Source organism: Macrotis lagotis, chromosome 1 (genome assembly GCF_037893015.1).
Source record: "Macrotis lagotis isolate mMagLag1 chromosome 1, bilby.v1.9.chrom.fasta, whole genome shotgun sequence".
Classification (NCBI taxonomy): Eukaryota; Metazoa; Chordata; class Mammalia; order Peramelemorphia; family Peramelidae; genus Macrotis; species Macrotis lagotis.
Genome location: NC_133658.1, coordinates 311,072,243 through 311,089,319, shown reverse-complemented (window position 1 = coordinate 311,089,319; position 17,077 = coordinate 311,072,243). Strand labels below are relative to the sequence as shown.

The 17,077-nt window shown below is 32.7% G+C and overlaps 1 protein-coding gene across 3 annotated transcripts in view; it reads left to right on the top strand.

The window, feature by feature from the left end:
* PHKB (phosphorylase kinase regulatory subunit beta) overlaps positions 1–17,077 on the top strand; it is a 256,778-nt gene that overhangs the window by 78,566 nt on the left and 161,135 nt on the right. For all 3 annotated transcript variants that reach the window (XM_074211412.1, XM_074211413.1, XM_074211414.1), the window contains one exon: positions 15,640–15,755. In XM_074211412.1, coding sequence (XP_074067513.1) covers positions 15,640–15,755 — 116 coding nt within the window. The remainder of the gene's footprint in view (positions 1–15,639; positions 15,756–17,077) is intronic.

Here is a 17,077-nt window from a genome sequence, read left to right as displayed (position 1 = left end):
TTTCAATCTGTATGATCATGTCCATTTTTCTTATACAGTGACAAGTAGTCAGTCATGACTGATCATAATATTGGTCTTTCCTCTTGGAATGTTAAGTTATTAGAAAGCAGGGTCAGTCCAAATAATTTAAAATTGGGTGTTTTCCTGCAGTCTTTCAATCCCCTCCAGAACCAAATTATGTCCTGCTCATTCAACAAATACTTATCCAATGTTGACTGACTGTAAGATCAGATACACTGAGATTCTCACCTCTCTCACCTTTCTTCCTTCAACACCAGAACATGCTCAAGGAGAAGCAAACCCACTGCATCTTAGAAAATAGTTTGTGATTTGCTGTAGCTAAATAATATCACCTGATGGTAATCATTTTAGTGATGAACCTTTCTACTCTCAGCCAGCCTGGTGGTACTTGGACAACAAATCATCATTGAATCTTCCAGAACTGTGTTCTACGAGGGCTTCCATATGTATTTTGTATATATTGTCAAATGTTTTAAATAAATATGCTTCTTTTTAATGTAGTTTTACAAAGGTTTCAGGAGTTTGTTATTTTGTAATGTGGATTTTCCTACTGATGCAGTTCATAATTCCCTTCACACTTAGTAGTTGGTTTCATTGTTTTCTACTACCAAAGAAATTAATTATCTTCTGGTGATGAGCATTTCTAAACTTGATTTGGGATGTGCTTGGGATAAATCTATTTATATTTGAAGACTTTTTCAATTTGATACCTGCCTGAGCCTAAGCTCCACTGATGTCACCTTCTGGAATTAGGGTTACTTCCACACTCAGATTAGGAGATAGAGTAGCAAGTTAGTGAATGTGTTTGATAAATATTCATGATAAAAACTGGAAACTGAAAAAGACCAGGTCAATCCACTTCTGCCTTTTATCTATTTATTTTGCTTCCTTTTCATTTGGAAAGAAACTCATATGTTCTATTAAACTTTAAATATGTATAATGTAAACATCCTGCTCTTTAATTGATTAATGGAGTTGTCATTTACATGGGAAAGAGGGAAAGGTAATGAATTGCTTCATTGTATTGAGAATGCAAGGACAGGAGCTTCCACAAATGAATTGTCTAAATGTGAAGGAAATTGAAGTATTTAGAAGAGGGGTTTACCTCTTCCCTCCCCAACCAACCCCCCAAAAGTTCAGGTTGGCCCTTTATAGTTTTAAACTAGTATATAAAGCTTTTTCTTTTTTCCTTTTATGTTTGTGGAATATTTTTCTTGTGTGTATTGTGGATATTTTTTCCTTCTGGATATTGGAAATATTCCCTCCCTACATAGGAAAGAAAAATTATTTACTCACTAGAGCATATCATCAATAGTCACACAAAGGAACAAAAGAAATTTTCTAAAGCATTTTATAAAATGAAACTTTCCGCAGCTAATTTTGCTTCCCCCTCTCTTCCATGCCCAAATGGTATCTTTTTTTTACTGTTCTTTTTTTGAAAGATTTTATTTTGAATTTTACAATTTCCCTCCCAATCCTGTTTCCCTCCCCCCCCCCCCAGAAGGCAGTTTGTAGTCTTTACATTGTTTCCATGGATCCAAATGGTGTCTTTTAAAAAAAATAAAGGCAGAGGGAAAAACTACTACTCTCTTTAGTTTTTGCTCATTCCATGTAAAGTTATAAAGTTATAATTATCATTCAACCAAAGACAGAAGATGGTTTGTATGCCCCAAATAAAAATTAAAGTGTTTTTCTTGTTTTCCTGTGTCCTTCATATTTAAAAGATTTTTTTAGCAGAAATCATGTAATAGTGAAAAAACACTGACTTTCAATGCTAGATCTAGTATTTTCTAGTTGTATGACTATGTACAAATTACTTTTCCTCTCTGAATCTTAATTATCCTATTCAGAAAAGTGCCATATAAGTATCCTTATATAAATAAAATTCATATAAATGTGAATTAATATTATTTGGAAGGATTTTAGATGATTAGAGTGACATGAAAGGATTGAATTTGAGTAGAAATAGCATTTTGGCAATTCAGCATACGTGAGCTCTTCCTTAGAGACCCATAGAAAAAAGAAACAAACAAAGTCATTCTTAGCCAGAAATGTCCAGATATTTCAACTTTTGAAGAGCATTTCATATGACTACCCCAAATTTGGTAGCATAAATGCTGCTTAAAATAGCATTTCTAATGTCTTTTTGATGATATGAGTCTTAAAGCAGCAATCTCAGGGATTCAATAATGGCACTTTTCTTCTATTAATTTTTTCCAGGAGATTTTTCACCTTTACTTATCAAAGTTCTGGTGCATTTGAAAATAGCTCTTTTTAAAATAGGCAATTTTAGGAATTATTTAGTGTTTTTGTAATATTTTTGCCTTATGCACTTCATTAAAGTCATATTAGATAAAAAAGATCAAGAGATCAAAGGAGAAACCTTTGTAGTTTATAATGTAAATTTTTTTGAATTAAAAATTTCTGAAAATTATCAAACATCAAACTGATAAATATTGAATATTGAGAAGGAAAATGAATTGACCATTCCAGGTTTTGATTTGTGGTATCTTCTTCTGAAAAAAATTAAGAAAAGTCACAAACATTATCAATTTAAGGTCAATAAACTATAAATGTCCTAATAAAGTCTTTCAATAAGTTCATGGCATACCATTTGCCATTACTCTAAATATGAATATGCTGTTTTTACTTATAGGAAGAACTTAACAAATGGATATTGAATGATTATATCCATAAAGTCAGTTGCTAAAAAGGTAAAAGTATCTATAGAAAATCCTTATACTCACACAAAAGAGAAATTAACTAAAAATTTTGTTGATCTATTCATTTTGTTTTTTAGACAATAATAAATTATTTGAAAGTGAAGGTTTCAAAGATATGTGTTTTCAATGGACCCGTGTGTTTTTTCCCCCATTTAAGTTAATGATAACAATAGCTAACATGTTTGTGGTATGTTAAGATTTGTAAAAGCCATTACAAATATTATTTCATTTTATCCCCACCACAACCCCGGGAGGTAGTATTATTATCCCCATTATACAGATGAGGAAATTGAGACTCACAGAGATTGAGTGATTTGCCCAGTGGTCATGTATAGCATGTGGTCAGCTTTAGATTCAGGTCTTTCTGACTCCAGATCCAGCACATTATCCACTGTACCACTTAGATGCCTGTCTTTTTTTCCCCTCAGAACTTCTCTCCTCAATTTGTATATAGTGACTAATATAATAACTTCTAAGGGATTTTCATAACTTACTGATTGACAGACATAGACATTTTAAATAACATCTTTTTAAATAGTCATTTTTAGTTGGAACCCAGGAATAAAGAGGCATAGCACCTACCCTCACCTTTCTCCAATCTCCCTCTCTCTTCTTGGGTTATAACTGGCTTTTAAGAAATTCTACCTACAACCACTTCAGTAGATTGCAGTGATTCCCCAGTAAAATGACCAGCCACAATCATAATCATGCAACTACTAATCAAACTTTTTTTTACATTCCTTAAACCCTAGTGTGGGGAGGGGGAATACACCTCTACTACCTCCCACTTTAGTGTTTGAAGATCCCAGTTACACAAATCAGTCATAGTGACACCATTGACTCCTAAACATGAAACATTTACTAAATAACAAAAAAAGCTAAAATATTCACTTTTACTTCATAGAAGGCAAGAGCAAGAACAGTTGTCACAGTTAGAAAAAGCAAGCAGAGGAGAACATGAGTTGGGAACCCTAATTACTTGGGGGTAATTAATGACTGTATGGTAGGCCTTCATATCTTTGAGTCTAGAGAATAGTCTATTTAACACCTGCTGGGAAAAACTGCTTTTCTATTCTTTAATTTCCTTTAAGGCAAAAAACACTTCAGTGAAAAACTTTTACATAGCTACCCCTTTAGGATCCCGAGAAACTGTTATGGTCCTTTAGTGGCAAGTTATTCCCTTTAATCTGATGAATTGCCAAATACTTCACATATGCTCTGTGACTAATGGTTTTCCTATTTTCAAATTATGATTAACAAAAGGGTCATGCAACCCTTTTGGTGTTTTTTTTTCTTTTTTCTTTAGTATGTGGCTTTGTGCTGGACTTGAATTCAAGAAAACCTGAGTTTAGAACCTCACTCAAACATTGTATGCAAAGAACTTTCCATACTTTAAAATACTATATAAACAGTAGTTTCTATAAAGTTTCTATTTCAGCAGAGCTTCATTTTTAGTTTTGGTGTCATTTTCCTTAATTTGCTCTTAGAAAAAGAAAAAGGAATTTCATATTTCTGACTTTTTATAATCTTACTTACAGATGACTGGGTTTCATAAATTTTACCTCTTTATAGTTGGTTTTTCAAAGCTCAACTAACTCTAATGCTGGTGTAATTCAACTTTCTTGAGTTGTTTCAGTGGTTTATATCATCTCACTTTACTCCTGAAATTAACTTCTTATCAGTTGCTGTGATTCTTCAGAATTCTGTTATGGGTAGAATAAACAGAAAAAAAATTACTTGAAACCGTTGAAAAGCTTATATTTAAAAATACCATTGAAGGTGACACTCTGACTGTGCTGGTACAGCTGAGAGATTATTTTGCTTCCTTCTACAATAGAGCTTACTCACACAATCCATTTTATCTGGTGCATGTAGTCAGAACAGTTTGAAATGTCATATATCTAGATATAGCTTTAGATTCTAATCCCATTTGAAGGGATTGTTTAAAAGGAGTTGCCACATTACCCTTTGCTACATGTTAGAAAGCAAAAGTAGTCCATTATTCTGTCTCTTCATCTGAAATATTCTTCATTGTACCTCAAAAGCAAATAAAAAATAAATAATTTTTGTGAAAATTTTATAAATAATATATAAATAAATAAGTCAATGGCAGCTACATGGTTAAATGAATAGAATGCTGGATCTATATTCAGGAAGACCTAAGTTCAAATCCTGTCTGTGATAATTACTATTTATATGACCACAGCCAAGTCACTTTATCTTTGTCTACCTCAGTTTCTTCTCTAAAAGGAGGGTGTCAACTAGTGCCTACCTCTCAGAATTGTGAAAATAAAATGGGATTATATTTAAAGGCCTTAAAGAATTATATAAATGCTATTATCAGTATCATCATCTTTTTACTATTATTTATTAATCTTCCCCAAAGGAGAAAAATGTAAAATGAGAAAATTTCCTTTTTATCCTCCAAAATTAAAAGTTATCTCTGAAAATTAAGAGCCATAGTTTATTATTTAGTAATCATTCCTTAACTGTAAATGAAATAATATTTTATCATATTTCAATTTTGGAGTATATATCTATCTATCTATATGAAATTAACCAACTTTCATTAAATGTTTCTAAAGACATCTGTAGAATAATTAAAAGGTCAAACATCATAGTGAGAAAGAGAATGTAAGAATCAATACAAATTTTTCCTTTTTTTGTCAGCACAAAAAAGGAATAAATCCATAATGTCTAACAGTGTGAATAATATTGAAGATTTTTCAAGTGGGTGGTGTGGTTGGGGGTTGTCCATTCTTCTCAAAGAGAACCAAAATAAGGGTAGCTAGGTTGTGCAGTGTACAGAGCACTGGCCCTGGAGTCAGGAGGACCTGAGTTCAAATGCAGCCTCAGACATTTAATAATCACCTACTTGTGTGACCTTGGGCAAGTCACTCAATCCCATTTCCTTGCAAGAAAAAGAAAAGAGAATCAAAATGACAACACTATGTGAGACAAATTACACAGTGTCCAACTGTGTCCAATCACACTAATGAACTCAATGCTCTACCACAGATAAGCTACAAATAGAAGATGTGAAAATTTGGGGGTGAATTTTCTTAATTTGAACAATTCAATTCTTCTTTGCTTATAGAGTTACTTTTCTGATGATGGTATGCCATACTGGGTTATCCATACCAGTGTCTCCCATGTCACAAAATTAATTCCAAAGTTCTTGAAAGTGTCCTTGTATTCCTTTTTCTGACCACCATTGATTGCTTTCCCTGTGTGCAATCTCCATAAAAAACATACTTTGGCATTCAAGTAATGTGGCCATTCCATTAGAGTTGTGCTCTCTGTAATAGAATTTGAATTCTTGGTAATTTAATTTGGGAAAGAACATCAGGGTCTGATATCTTATCCTCTTCGGTGATCTTCAGTATCTTCCTAAGACAATTCAAATGGAAGCAATTCAGTTTCCTGGTATGGTTCTGGTATACTCTCCAGGTTTCACAGGCAGAAAACTTAAGATTTTCAAGTATTAATCAATCTAATATTTTATAATTGTGAACCCAGAAAGGGAGGTATCATCTAGTCTTTTCTGATTGATTTTGGCTTTGTTTTCTTTCAAGGCTATCACTTCAGATTTGGTTCTTCTGTGGGGTTATATCTGTAGATTATATAAATAGGTACATTTTTTGACTAGGACAATGTTGTCTAAATACTTAGGGTTTTTTTGGTAGGTTTTTTTATTTGTTATTAAATAAATTTGTTATTTTCCTACTCAGTTATAGCTTTTAAATAGGAAAACAGAATACTAACTAAACAATCATACATTTTAAATATTGCTCTTAAACACACAATTGTTATACCTTTAATGTTAACATAAACATTTTGATATAATATACCATGCTAGAGTGTCACATATTTCTTTTTATTATCTTTAATTTTTGCATCCTTATTTTAAGTGTGAAACATGAAAAATTGGATAGTATTTAAATTAACAAAGGTATTCAAAATTATAGTGAAGGGAGGGAAATAGTTTAAGATTTCTGACACTACAGGGAAATATGTTAAATTAAAATGTAATTTAAGTGATTTAAGCTAGATCAGAAGAAGACATTTATGTGCTAAACACTGAAATACGATGAAAGACATCATAGAATTTTCAGTGGTGGATCCTCTAAGGTTAGGATTGATACACATTTAACTTTGAAAAATTTAGTTAGATGACTAATTTGGAAATATGTTAAACATAATTATACATGTACAACTTATACCAGATTGTTCACTGCCATAGGGAGAGGGAATGGAAAGGAAGATAGTAGAAAGATATGGAACTCGAAAGCTTGCTAAAGGATGAATGTTGAAAACTATCTCTGTAATTGGAAAAAAAAATTAGAACAGCTTAAAAATAGGGTACTAGAAACTAAAAGAGGGTAAAAAAGGAAAAATTTGGTTAGGTGCTGTTACTAATATATTTTCATTATTTTTATGGAACTTGGGAGCTTATAAACATAATTAATCTGAGTGGTACTATATATAACATGCAGACATAATAACCTTAGAAGAGTTATGAATAGTCTCTGAGGTGTTAGCCTTAAAAAAATTTAAACTAAAGGATCACTTAAATAGAATATCTAATTTCTTGAATTGATTTTGATTCTTTGTAGACTATGATTTTGATAATATTGGTTTCATTATGCTTTTGTAAACCAATTAAATATCTATACATATATTTACAATATAAATTTTCTACTATTTCCATGATCTTTATTTGGAAGTTTTAGGGAGGGCAATGGGACTCTGGACTGCTGAATTCAGGATACAATTTCTGGAAAACATTCACAGCCCCAAATATTTTTAAATTATTCAGTATTCATAATTTGAAAATTTTTAGAGTATTTTAGTGAATTTCTTTTACTGTTGGAGGACTTTTAAAGCCAATCATAATCAAGTCTGAATAGGATAGGTGCCTAGATTTCAGTATTCTTAATGGAGATCCATCTCATCAAATAACAAAGCCTGAAAACTCCCAAAAGCATTTATTTGATATTGGTTGGAGCATGGCTCTTGTGTAGTGTTGAGGTAGATTATAGTTAGATGAATTAAAGGGTTGAGTAACTGTTAAACTGGAGTGTTCAAAGGTAGCGTTGATTATGTTGGAGAAAGACTCAGATTCCAGACCTACTTGATAGGGAGAGAGCAAGAGTGATTCAGAGGTCCATAGATAACAACTGTAAGAATCTGGCTAGTATTGAGTGAGTTTTAAAGAAAAAAGAGGTGACTACTATGATGTTATCAGAAGGATTGTCTGAAATATGAGTGGAAAGTTTGTCAACTCCTGTTCCATGTTCTTTGTGTTAGAAGATGTGAGAGAAACAGTAGCCAGTCTTGGAGAGAGATATAAATAATCAAATAATTTCAAGAGTGTTACATTTCAGCAAGTCACAGTATGGGGGAAATGTGGAAGAAGATCTAATGTGAGAGCAAGTTGTTTACTTTGTAAAGAATGGTTTCAGAGTATTTAGTGGAATGGGGAGATTAGATTTGAGTTTAGGTGTGAGGGTAGCATCCATTGCCCTGATGTTGTGATCTATGTATGGTAGAGATCTCCAGGTCAGGTGTTATATCTTGGGGTTAATCTGTCCTGTGGAAAGGTTGACCTCAGAAGAAAGGCATGGTGTCTGAAGGACCATAGGAAAAGAACTGTTTTTCAGGGGTTGGGACATATGTCTAGCTACTCTGTGACAGTTTCAACTCTGAAATAAATGAAAACATTTTAAGCTTACACAAGAAAGATGGGATTCTAAGAGATTCACTAACCCATAGTGGTCACACCATAATAGCATACCCAAAATAAAATTTTCTGAAAATTTTCTAGTTTGGTGAAGGTGATGCCTGGGTAATGTAAATTTACATTCTTAGAATATCAGTAATTAAACATTATAATGACATTACTTCTTAAATTCTATTTTTAGATTTGATAGCCCTAATCATCTAGTTAATCAGATGTATACCTGGGGAACAATTTCTCTCTGATGAAATATCCATCAACTGGATACCAAGTTGAACCTTTTTTTTTTCAGTAGATGTGCCTAATGCAGGGATTTAGACAAGGTTGAGATATTACAGTGGCTATTTCATTGTAAAGTACTGCTCCAGAATTTCAGTGACAGTTTGATTGTTAAAGTATCTTCCACTCTTTCTTGCCTAATTTAACTCTGTGGCTCTATGACATAGCAGTTACAATAGCATTTTCTGCTATTAAATCGTAAAAATGTTGATGAATAAAATCAGGAGGTCAACCACATGTAAGGAATGCAGCATTTACTTGAGAATTGCCCATTGTGTGGAAGCACTTCCACTTTCCAAGGAAAGCAGAAAAACAAAATCCTTTTTTTTTTGTAAAATAGATTTTTTTTTGGTAGCTGTCAAGATGAGAATACTAGAGAATTAAAATATGTTCGTCTTATGAGCTCTAAAGCCTTTTGTTGTGACATTCTCAAAAATGTAGCATAGGTACCTTATGAATTATAAAAATATTTTCAGAATTATTGCCAAAACTAGCATGTATATAAGAAACCAGAGAAGCAGCTCTAAATGTAATATGAATTTAGATAAATTAGATTAATAGCATATTTCCCTTTTCTTTAATTAAGCCATGCTTAAGCATGAGCAGCTATTTATAGTTCCTGAGGTGACAGAAAAGATTGTTTACCAATAGCCCAAGTCACCTATTTTTAAATTCTCAGCCTTTGCTCAGCAGTATCAAAGCAATCTGAACGTGGCCCTATATTGGCTTCAGTGTCTCAAGTCTCATGTGAGCTCAATTCTGATGGCAGATATGATAGAAACATTAAATTTAGCATTTTAATATCTCTTCTATTAATAGCATACTCTTCAGCTAGTTTTGGTATTTTTTTTTCTATTTTGGAAAATTCAGATACCTCACAATCTTCAACTGTTTGGAAGTCTCAAAAGGACATAGTTAAGTGTTTTTATGTTGGCCATGGTGTGAAAAATTGACCTGACTTGTTTCAAAATTTCAAAAAATCTTTGGTGAATATTTATAGTTTTGATATTTTCTATAGTTTACTGACTTTTAAAAACAGCTTCTTTTGCAACTGTTTTGAATATGCTAAATTGGTCAAAGGTTTTAAGATATTTTAGTATAATTTTAATAGGTCTACATATTTATCTTTTTTTACCTGGAAACCACTTTTGGTAGAACTTCCTAAGAGTTGGACATAATTACCTTTGCCAACTGTATGATGTAGTGGTTATAACAGAATTATATCACCTAAGGAGAAATTCTCTGAAGACTTTCCAAGGAAAGGAGAATACAAGACAGCTTTGAAAATGGGTAATCAAGACAGCATATGATTAAAAAAGAAGGTAGGATAGTCAAACAGATGATTCAGAGGCTTCATTATTACATTAGAAATGTTAAAAAAAAAAACCTTAGAAGACAAACTAGCACAAAGGATAGATCTTCAAGGACAGATGAATGGAAGAAAGGAACAAGGATCACAGAAATAAGCAGGTGTATGTGCACTGTGATATACATATATATATATATATATATATATATATATATATATATATATATTGCTGGCAGTGGTATTACACTTAGACATTTCTTAGAGTTTAAACAAAATGTTGATATTTCATAGAACTAGGAAAGAGTTTTATAGAAGATAAGATAGTTTTAGGGCAGTGAGGTGGCACAATGCATACAATGTCAGATTTGAAATTAGGAAGACATGAGTTCAGTTCTAGTCTTAGCCACAATTACTACTAGTCGTGTGATCCTGGGCAAGTCTCTTAACCCACTTGCTTAAGTTTCTCATCTTAAAATGATCAGGAGAAGGAAACAGCAAATCGCTTCAGTATCTTTGCCAAGAAAGCCCCAAATGGGATCATGAAAAGTTGGACATGACTGAAAGGACCGAACAACAACAAAAGAAAAGACTTAGAACTAAAAATGACCTTCTAGTTCAACTCCTTGTTTTATAGATGAGAAAAGTGAAAACCAAAGAGGATAAGTGATTCACAGCTAATGTGAACTGAGATTTTCTGGATTCCAGGTCAGTTGCCCTATCCCTTATACCATACTGCCTCCCTTTAATTGATATCTATAATGGTATTTATATATATAAATATCCTACAGATCTGTAAAATATAATCAATAATAAATATGTACTCTGTGCAAGGTTCTGAATATATAAAGATTTTTTTAAGAATATAGGGGAGAGGGACAGCTAGGTGATGCAATGGATAGAGCACTGGCCCTGGAGTCAGGAGGACCTGAGTTCAAATCCAGCTTCAGACACTTAATAATTACCTAGCTGTGTGACTTTGGGCAAGTCACTTAACCCTATTGCCTTGCCAAAAAAAAACCCAAAAAAAGAATATAGGGGAGAAATGGTATTTTCATAGGTAATTCAAAATATGGTATCAACAGAGGAGAAATCAGGCAAAATGCTCTTAGAACACATGAGGGGGGTATATTTTCATCTGTGGGTATTTGAAGACATTACCTAAACTGAGCCCTGAAGGAAGCAAGAGATTTTAATTGTTTTAATAATGGAGTTGGAAAAGAAGGGAATTCTGGGCAAGAAGAATGGTCTCTTTAAAACCCCAGAGATAGAATTTCCCAGTCTTTAAATGTAGTAACTACTAGTTGTATTTGAATAGAATGTATTATATATAAATGAGAGTAATATGAAATAAGCCTGGACAGGGAGTTTTGGAGAGCTTTAAATGTTATACAAATGAGTTTTTATTTTATTCTTTAGCAATCCATTAAGGGCACTAAGTAGGAAAGTGATGTAGTCATACCCATGCATTCAAAACATGTAGATGTGGGGACTAGGGTATTAACAGTATAATTGGAGAGAATGTATATGTAGAAAATAAGATGTAGAAGTAGGATTGGACTACTGGTGTTGGAAATCTGGATTGGGCAGACAATTAGAGGTCAGTGTGAAGAGAGAAAAGAAAGTCAGATCACTCTAAGGTTTTTATAGTTGACTGACTAGAAGGATAGTAGTATCACCAATAGAATTGATTGACTAGAATTTATTAAGGACATAGTATGTTTCAAGCACTGGGTAAGAAAAGGGAATTTTTGAAAAGGGAAGCTGTGAACACATGCAAATTCTGCCCTCAAAGATCTTTCATTATAATGTAGGAGACATTAGATATAAATCAGCATACAAGATTAAAAAGATGTAAGGTAACCCTAGAGGGGAGGACACTAGCAGATGGCTTATGAAAAGAGACCAGGAATGACCTCGTATACAATATGTCACTTAAACTGAATGTAAAAAGAAGTCAGGGATTCTAAGAGTTTGGAGATAGAGAAGAAGGGCATCCCAAGCATGAGGAATGGGGCATTCAAAGTCACACAAGAGATGAGTCTTGTGTTAGAAGCAAATAGAATGAAGAAAGTATAACGGAGAGTAGAAGGTCAGAATATGGAAAAGATAAAATGACTCCTAGTTGTAAAGAATTTTAAAAGCCAAAAGAAAGAAATTTATACTTTACTCTTAAATGTAAGAAGCAGACACTAGAACTTAACTGGAAGAGAATGGGGATTACATGATCTTCTGGCAAAGACTAGTTTACCCCAAATCACTTATCATTTCCGAGGGGATTTTAGTTGACGTATTGATTGAAGTCCCTTTAAACTCTTAAGGTTCAATGAGTCTATTATATAGTATGATCTTGCAGCCATCTTATGGAATGGCTTAAAGTAGAAGATAAGGAAGAAAAGTTTATTATCATGGAAGGCAAGAAAGGAAAGAGCTCCCCACTTTCCCAGGAAGTGAATGGTTATTTGTTCCAAATGCTACAGAAACCTTAAGATGGCTAAGGATTGAGAAAAACTATTGAATCTGGTAAAGAGAAGATAAACAACAAACTCTGAGAAAACAGATTCTAAGCAGTGGTTTGGGAACCAGGTCATAAAGTAAGACATGAGTAGATAGGAACTGAAGGGAGGAGGTATAAGAATATAAAACCTATGAAGAGTTAATTTTTTGTAAAAAGAGATTAGATAGAAGCTGGAAGGTATTATGGCCCCAAATCTATCTAATTTTCACCAATATTTCAGCTTCTTTATGCTGATTTTTCATAAAACTAAATAACTCCAGAATAGAAGAGACACCAGAGAGCCAACAAGAAAACCTTTGACTCTAATTGACTTGCTTAAAAGAACAATATGTGGATAGGTAATAGGGTGAATTAGAGATCTTAATATAAGAAAGCAATTTTGTCCTCTTAAAAAAAAGAGGAATCTATGGCTAGAATAGGCCTCTTATTTATAAATAACCATATGGGTTAAAAGGGGAGTTGAAAAATTTTTTAATAAGAAGAAATATTTTTGTGAGGAAATCCAGGAGGCAGAATGGCATAAAGGACAATCACAAGGAAAGCAGATGGATAAAGGTCAATAAAATCAGAAACACATGTCACAGTGTCATTGTACTATATTTTGCACTACCTGAAGAGAAAGAAAAAATAGAAGTGAAGTTAAAGAAACAGAACACAGGAACAGAGATGCGATAGAGTAGATATTGGGGGCTTCAATTATCTGGACATCTGCTTCTCAAAGCAAAGCAATAATTCTTTTATTTTCCCCAGTGTTCCTTTCATTCTTCATAAAATGTGGGACTAAGTAAGGAGAAATTAAATTCTATATTTAATTTTTATTTTGAAAGAAGAATTGGTTGCTAGAGTAGAAATGATGACTTCCTTAGGGAAATGTGATTATTTTACTTTAGAATTTCAGATAAAGAAGGGCAAGAATAGCTTAGAATAATCTGAAGTATGTCCTACTTTGAGAAGAACAGATATTAAAGAGTAGAAAACTAAGCTGAATCCTATACACTAATGTACTAAAGAGTAAGTCAGCTTTGGGGGGGATTAGAAAATTTTCAAGAATAAAATTCTGAAGACAGAAAAATTCTGATAGAGATTCTAAAAAGTTACCCAAAGAGAACAAAATAGTTAAAAGAAGACTTAATTAATCAATGTAAATTTTTTAAAAAGTCCAACAACCCAGCAACATGTACAAAAGTGAATGGTAAGAAAAAATTACAAGATGATTACACTTTTATAATATAGTCCTGTAAGAAAAACAACAAATGTGCTAAAGTCCTGAACATTCTTAGACTCACATAGAAAGTTAAGGACAATAAAAACTGTTATGTGTGCATTTAAGCTAAGCCTAGGGTTGAGAGGAGACTCAAAGAAGAAAAAGTACTACCTCTCAGATATGTGGAAAAGGTAATACTTTAGAGAGTTAGAAAGTACTCAGCTGTTCTAATGCTCTGTTAGTGATTTTCTTTTGTTTTTTTGCAAGGCAATAGGGTTATGTGACTTGCCCAAGGTCACACAACTAGGTAATTGTTAAGTATCTGAGGTCAAATTTGAACTCAGGTCCTCCTGACTCCATAGGCAGTTCCCTATCTACTGTGCTTTCTTAAAGCACTTATTCTTGAATAGGTGGTGAATAGATGCAGACTAAATTTTTGTATAATTAGGATTTGGAGCTGTTTAAATACCTAGCTCCCCAAAGTCAAATGAAGAAACATTTATTAACAATTCTTGAAATGGAAGATGCCCTCCACAACCAGAAAAAAAAACCGTGGAGACTGAATACAGACCAAAGTATATAATTTCACTATTTAAAACTTGTTTTATTTTTTCCTTTTCTCATGCTTTTTTTCCACTTTAGCTGTGGTTCTTCCACAACATGACTAAAACATATCAGATTACTCACTTTCATAGGAAGGGAGGTGGGGAGAGACTTAGAAAGGTATGGAATTCAAAAACTTAAAAAAAGATGAATGTTGAAAACTATTTTTTTCATGTAATTAAAAAAATAAAATAATATCGAAAGAAAAAAAAGCATTTATGAAATACTTTACTTTCTGCTATCTACCTTACTCATCATTAATTACTTCTTGACAATGTGGAAAATGTCCTTAAGTTCTCAAGTATAAGATGGGAATAATTAGTTGGACATGTGAAAAAAAGATTTGGGTGTTTTCATGGCCTAGTAACTTAAAGCTAACAGTCTCAGACTTTTTTTTTTTAGCTGGAGCTGTAAATCATTAGTGTAAAGAAATATGGAAACTTCCTAAAACAGCTTAGAGCAGGGATGGGGAACCTTTTTCTGCTAAGAGCTATTTGGTTATTTATAACATCATTCTCAGGCTATATTTGGACAAACTTTTAATTAATTAACCTCTAAAAAGCTATTAGATTTATTGAATTTCGAGTTGCTTGAAGCTGGAATGCCAGACCAATATATTTCTTGGACCAGAGGTTCCCTACCCCTGAGTTAGAGTTTTGAAGAGTTGCCTGGATTTTGAGCAGTTAAGTGACTATCCCTGGGTCATGTAGCCAGCATATTTCAGAGGTGAAATTTAAACATTAAGAATTGTAAAAACAGTATTGGGCTGGTCATATTTCCATGTATTTGGCCAAGTCAGATGATATTTGGAATGTCACTTTCTATTCAGGGTATCTTATTTCATAAAAAAAGTTTGATAAGCTGAATGATAAACAGGATGGTGAAGAGTCTTCAGAATTAGGAGTCTTTCACTTTGATATCACTTTCGTTTTTAGGAAATTTTTCTTATATCAAAGGAAAACTTGCATCTTTGCAACTTCTTACTTGTTATTCCTAGTTTTGAATACTAATGTCTTCCATACTTTTAAGAAACTGATTACCTTAGATGCTCATATTTTGCTTTGGTATTATCAGATGTGACAGTTGTGTACTAATATGCTTGTTAACAAGAATTCTAAAATTTAGAACAATCATCATACTATTAATATGAATCTCTGAGAGCTATATTTAAAAACACAATTTGGAGCAGGAACTGTTCAAGCTTGCCAACTCATCCTTACATTTTTTCTTCTCTTTTTCTCTTAGGTAGCATTTATTCAAAACCTGGTGTTTTGTGTAGAAAGAGTCTACCGTGTACCTGACTTTGGAATCTGGGAAAGAGGAAGCAAATACAATAATGGTAGCACAGAGCTACATTCGAGGTAATTTCCCAGTTTTACGTACAGTTTGATTAAATGTGCAGAATTTGAATATGAACAGGAAATCAAAGGAGTACATCAGAATAGTAGTTTGGTAATTTTTCAACTCATTTTTACATACATAATGAAGGTGAAATTCACTTAAAATTAAAGCAAGTATATCAGATTAACTCTCTGGTAATTGAATTCACTGCCTCCAAAAAAATCAGCAAGGAAACAGGAATTTTCCCCATCTTAGCTTATAGAATTCCATCTTCACAGTTGATCCAAAACTGGAACTTCCTATTGAATTTTCTCAAATACCCTTCCTCCCTGCCCCTTTGACATTCTTTGAAATAACATTCTTTGCAAATCTAGGTAAGTCATTTTCCAGAAACAAAATATAAAGGACCTAATGATCTCACATTTTAAATTAAATTTTAATGTGAACTCATTTAATACTAAATGTTATTTGGGGGAAGCTGAATAGTATAATAGAAAAAGTCAGAAAATTTTGAGTTAAAAGAACTAGTTCAAGTCCTGTCCTACAATTATCAATCTTGGACAAATGATTTTATTTCCTTTTCTTTAGTTTTCTCATTTGTTTAAAAAAGAAAGGGACTTCCAGGTCATATGGCTAATGATTTCAAATTTATTTTAATTTTTTTCCAGTTACATGAAAAGATAGTTTTCAACATTCTTCCCTTTGCAAGCTTTTGAGTTCCACATTTTTCTAATACCTTCACTTCCCTTTGTACACGTACAGTCATATTTAATATGTTTCCATATTAGTCATATTGTGAAAGAGGAATTAGAACAAAGGGGAAAAATCAGCCACTTGAAAGGAAGAAAAAAACATAAAAATCTGACAAACTATTTCTTGTTCTTTGGCTTTTGGTATCACCCTTTAAGTCTAAATACTGTACCTGTTTTGACATTATTTGTATCTAAGCTATGAAATATTGGCCTTACTTAATTTTTGCCATATATTTTCTAGTTTTCCCAGCAGTTTTTGTCAGATAGTGAGTTTGTTTCTTAGATGCTAGTCTTTGCATTTATCAAACACTATGTTACTATAATCATCTCTTAATCTTTCTTTTGTACCTAATCTATTCCATTATCCACTTCTCTGTTTCTTAGATTATTACCATGCAGTTTTGATGATGACTGCTGCTTGATAATATACTTTTTAATTCTAGCATAGCTAGGTCACCTTCCCTTGTATTTTTTTTACATCAATTCCCTTGATATTCTTGTCCTTTTGTTCCTCCAGATGAATTTTATTGTTTTTTCCTAGGTTTGCAAAATATTTTAGTAGTTTGATTTATTTAATTGGTAAGGCACTG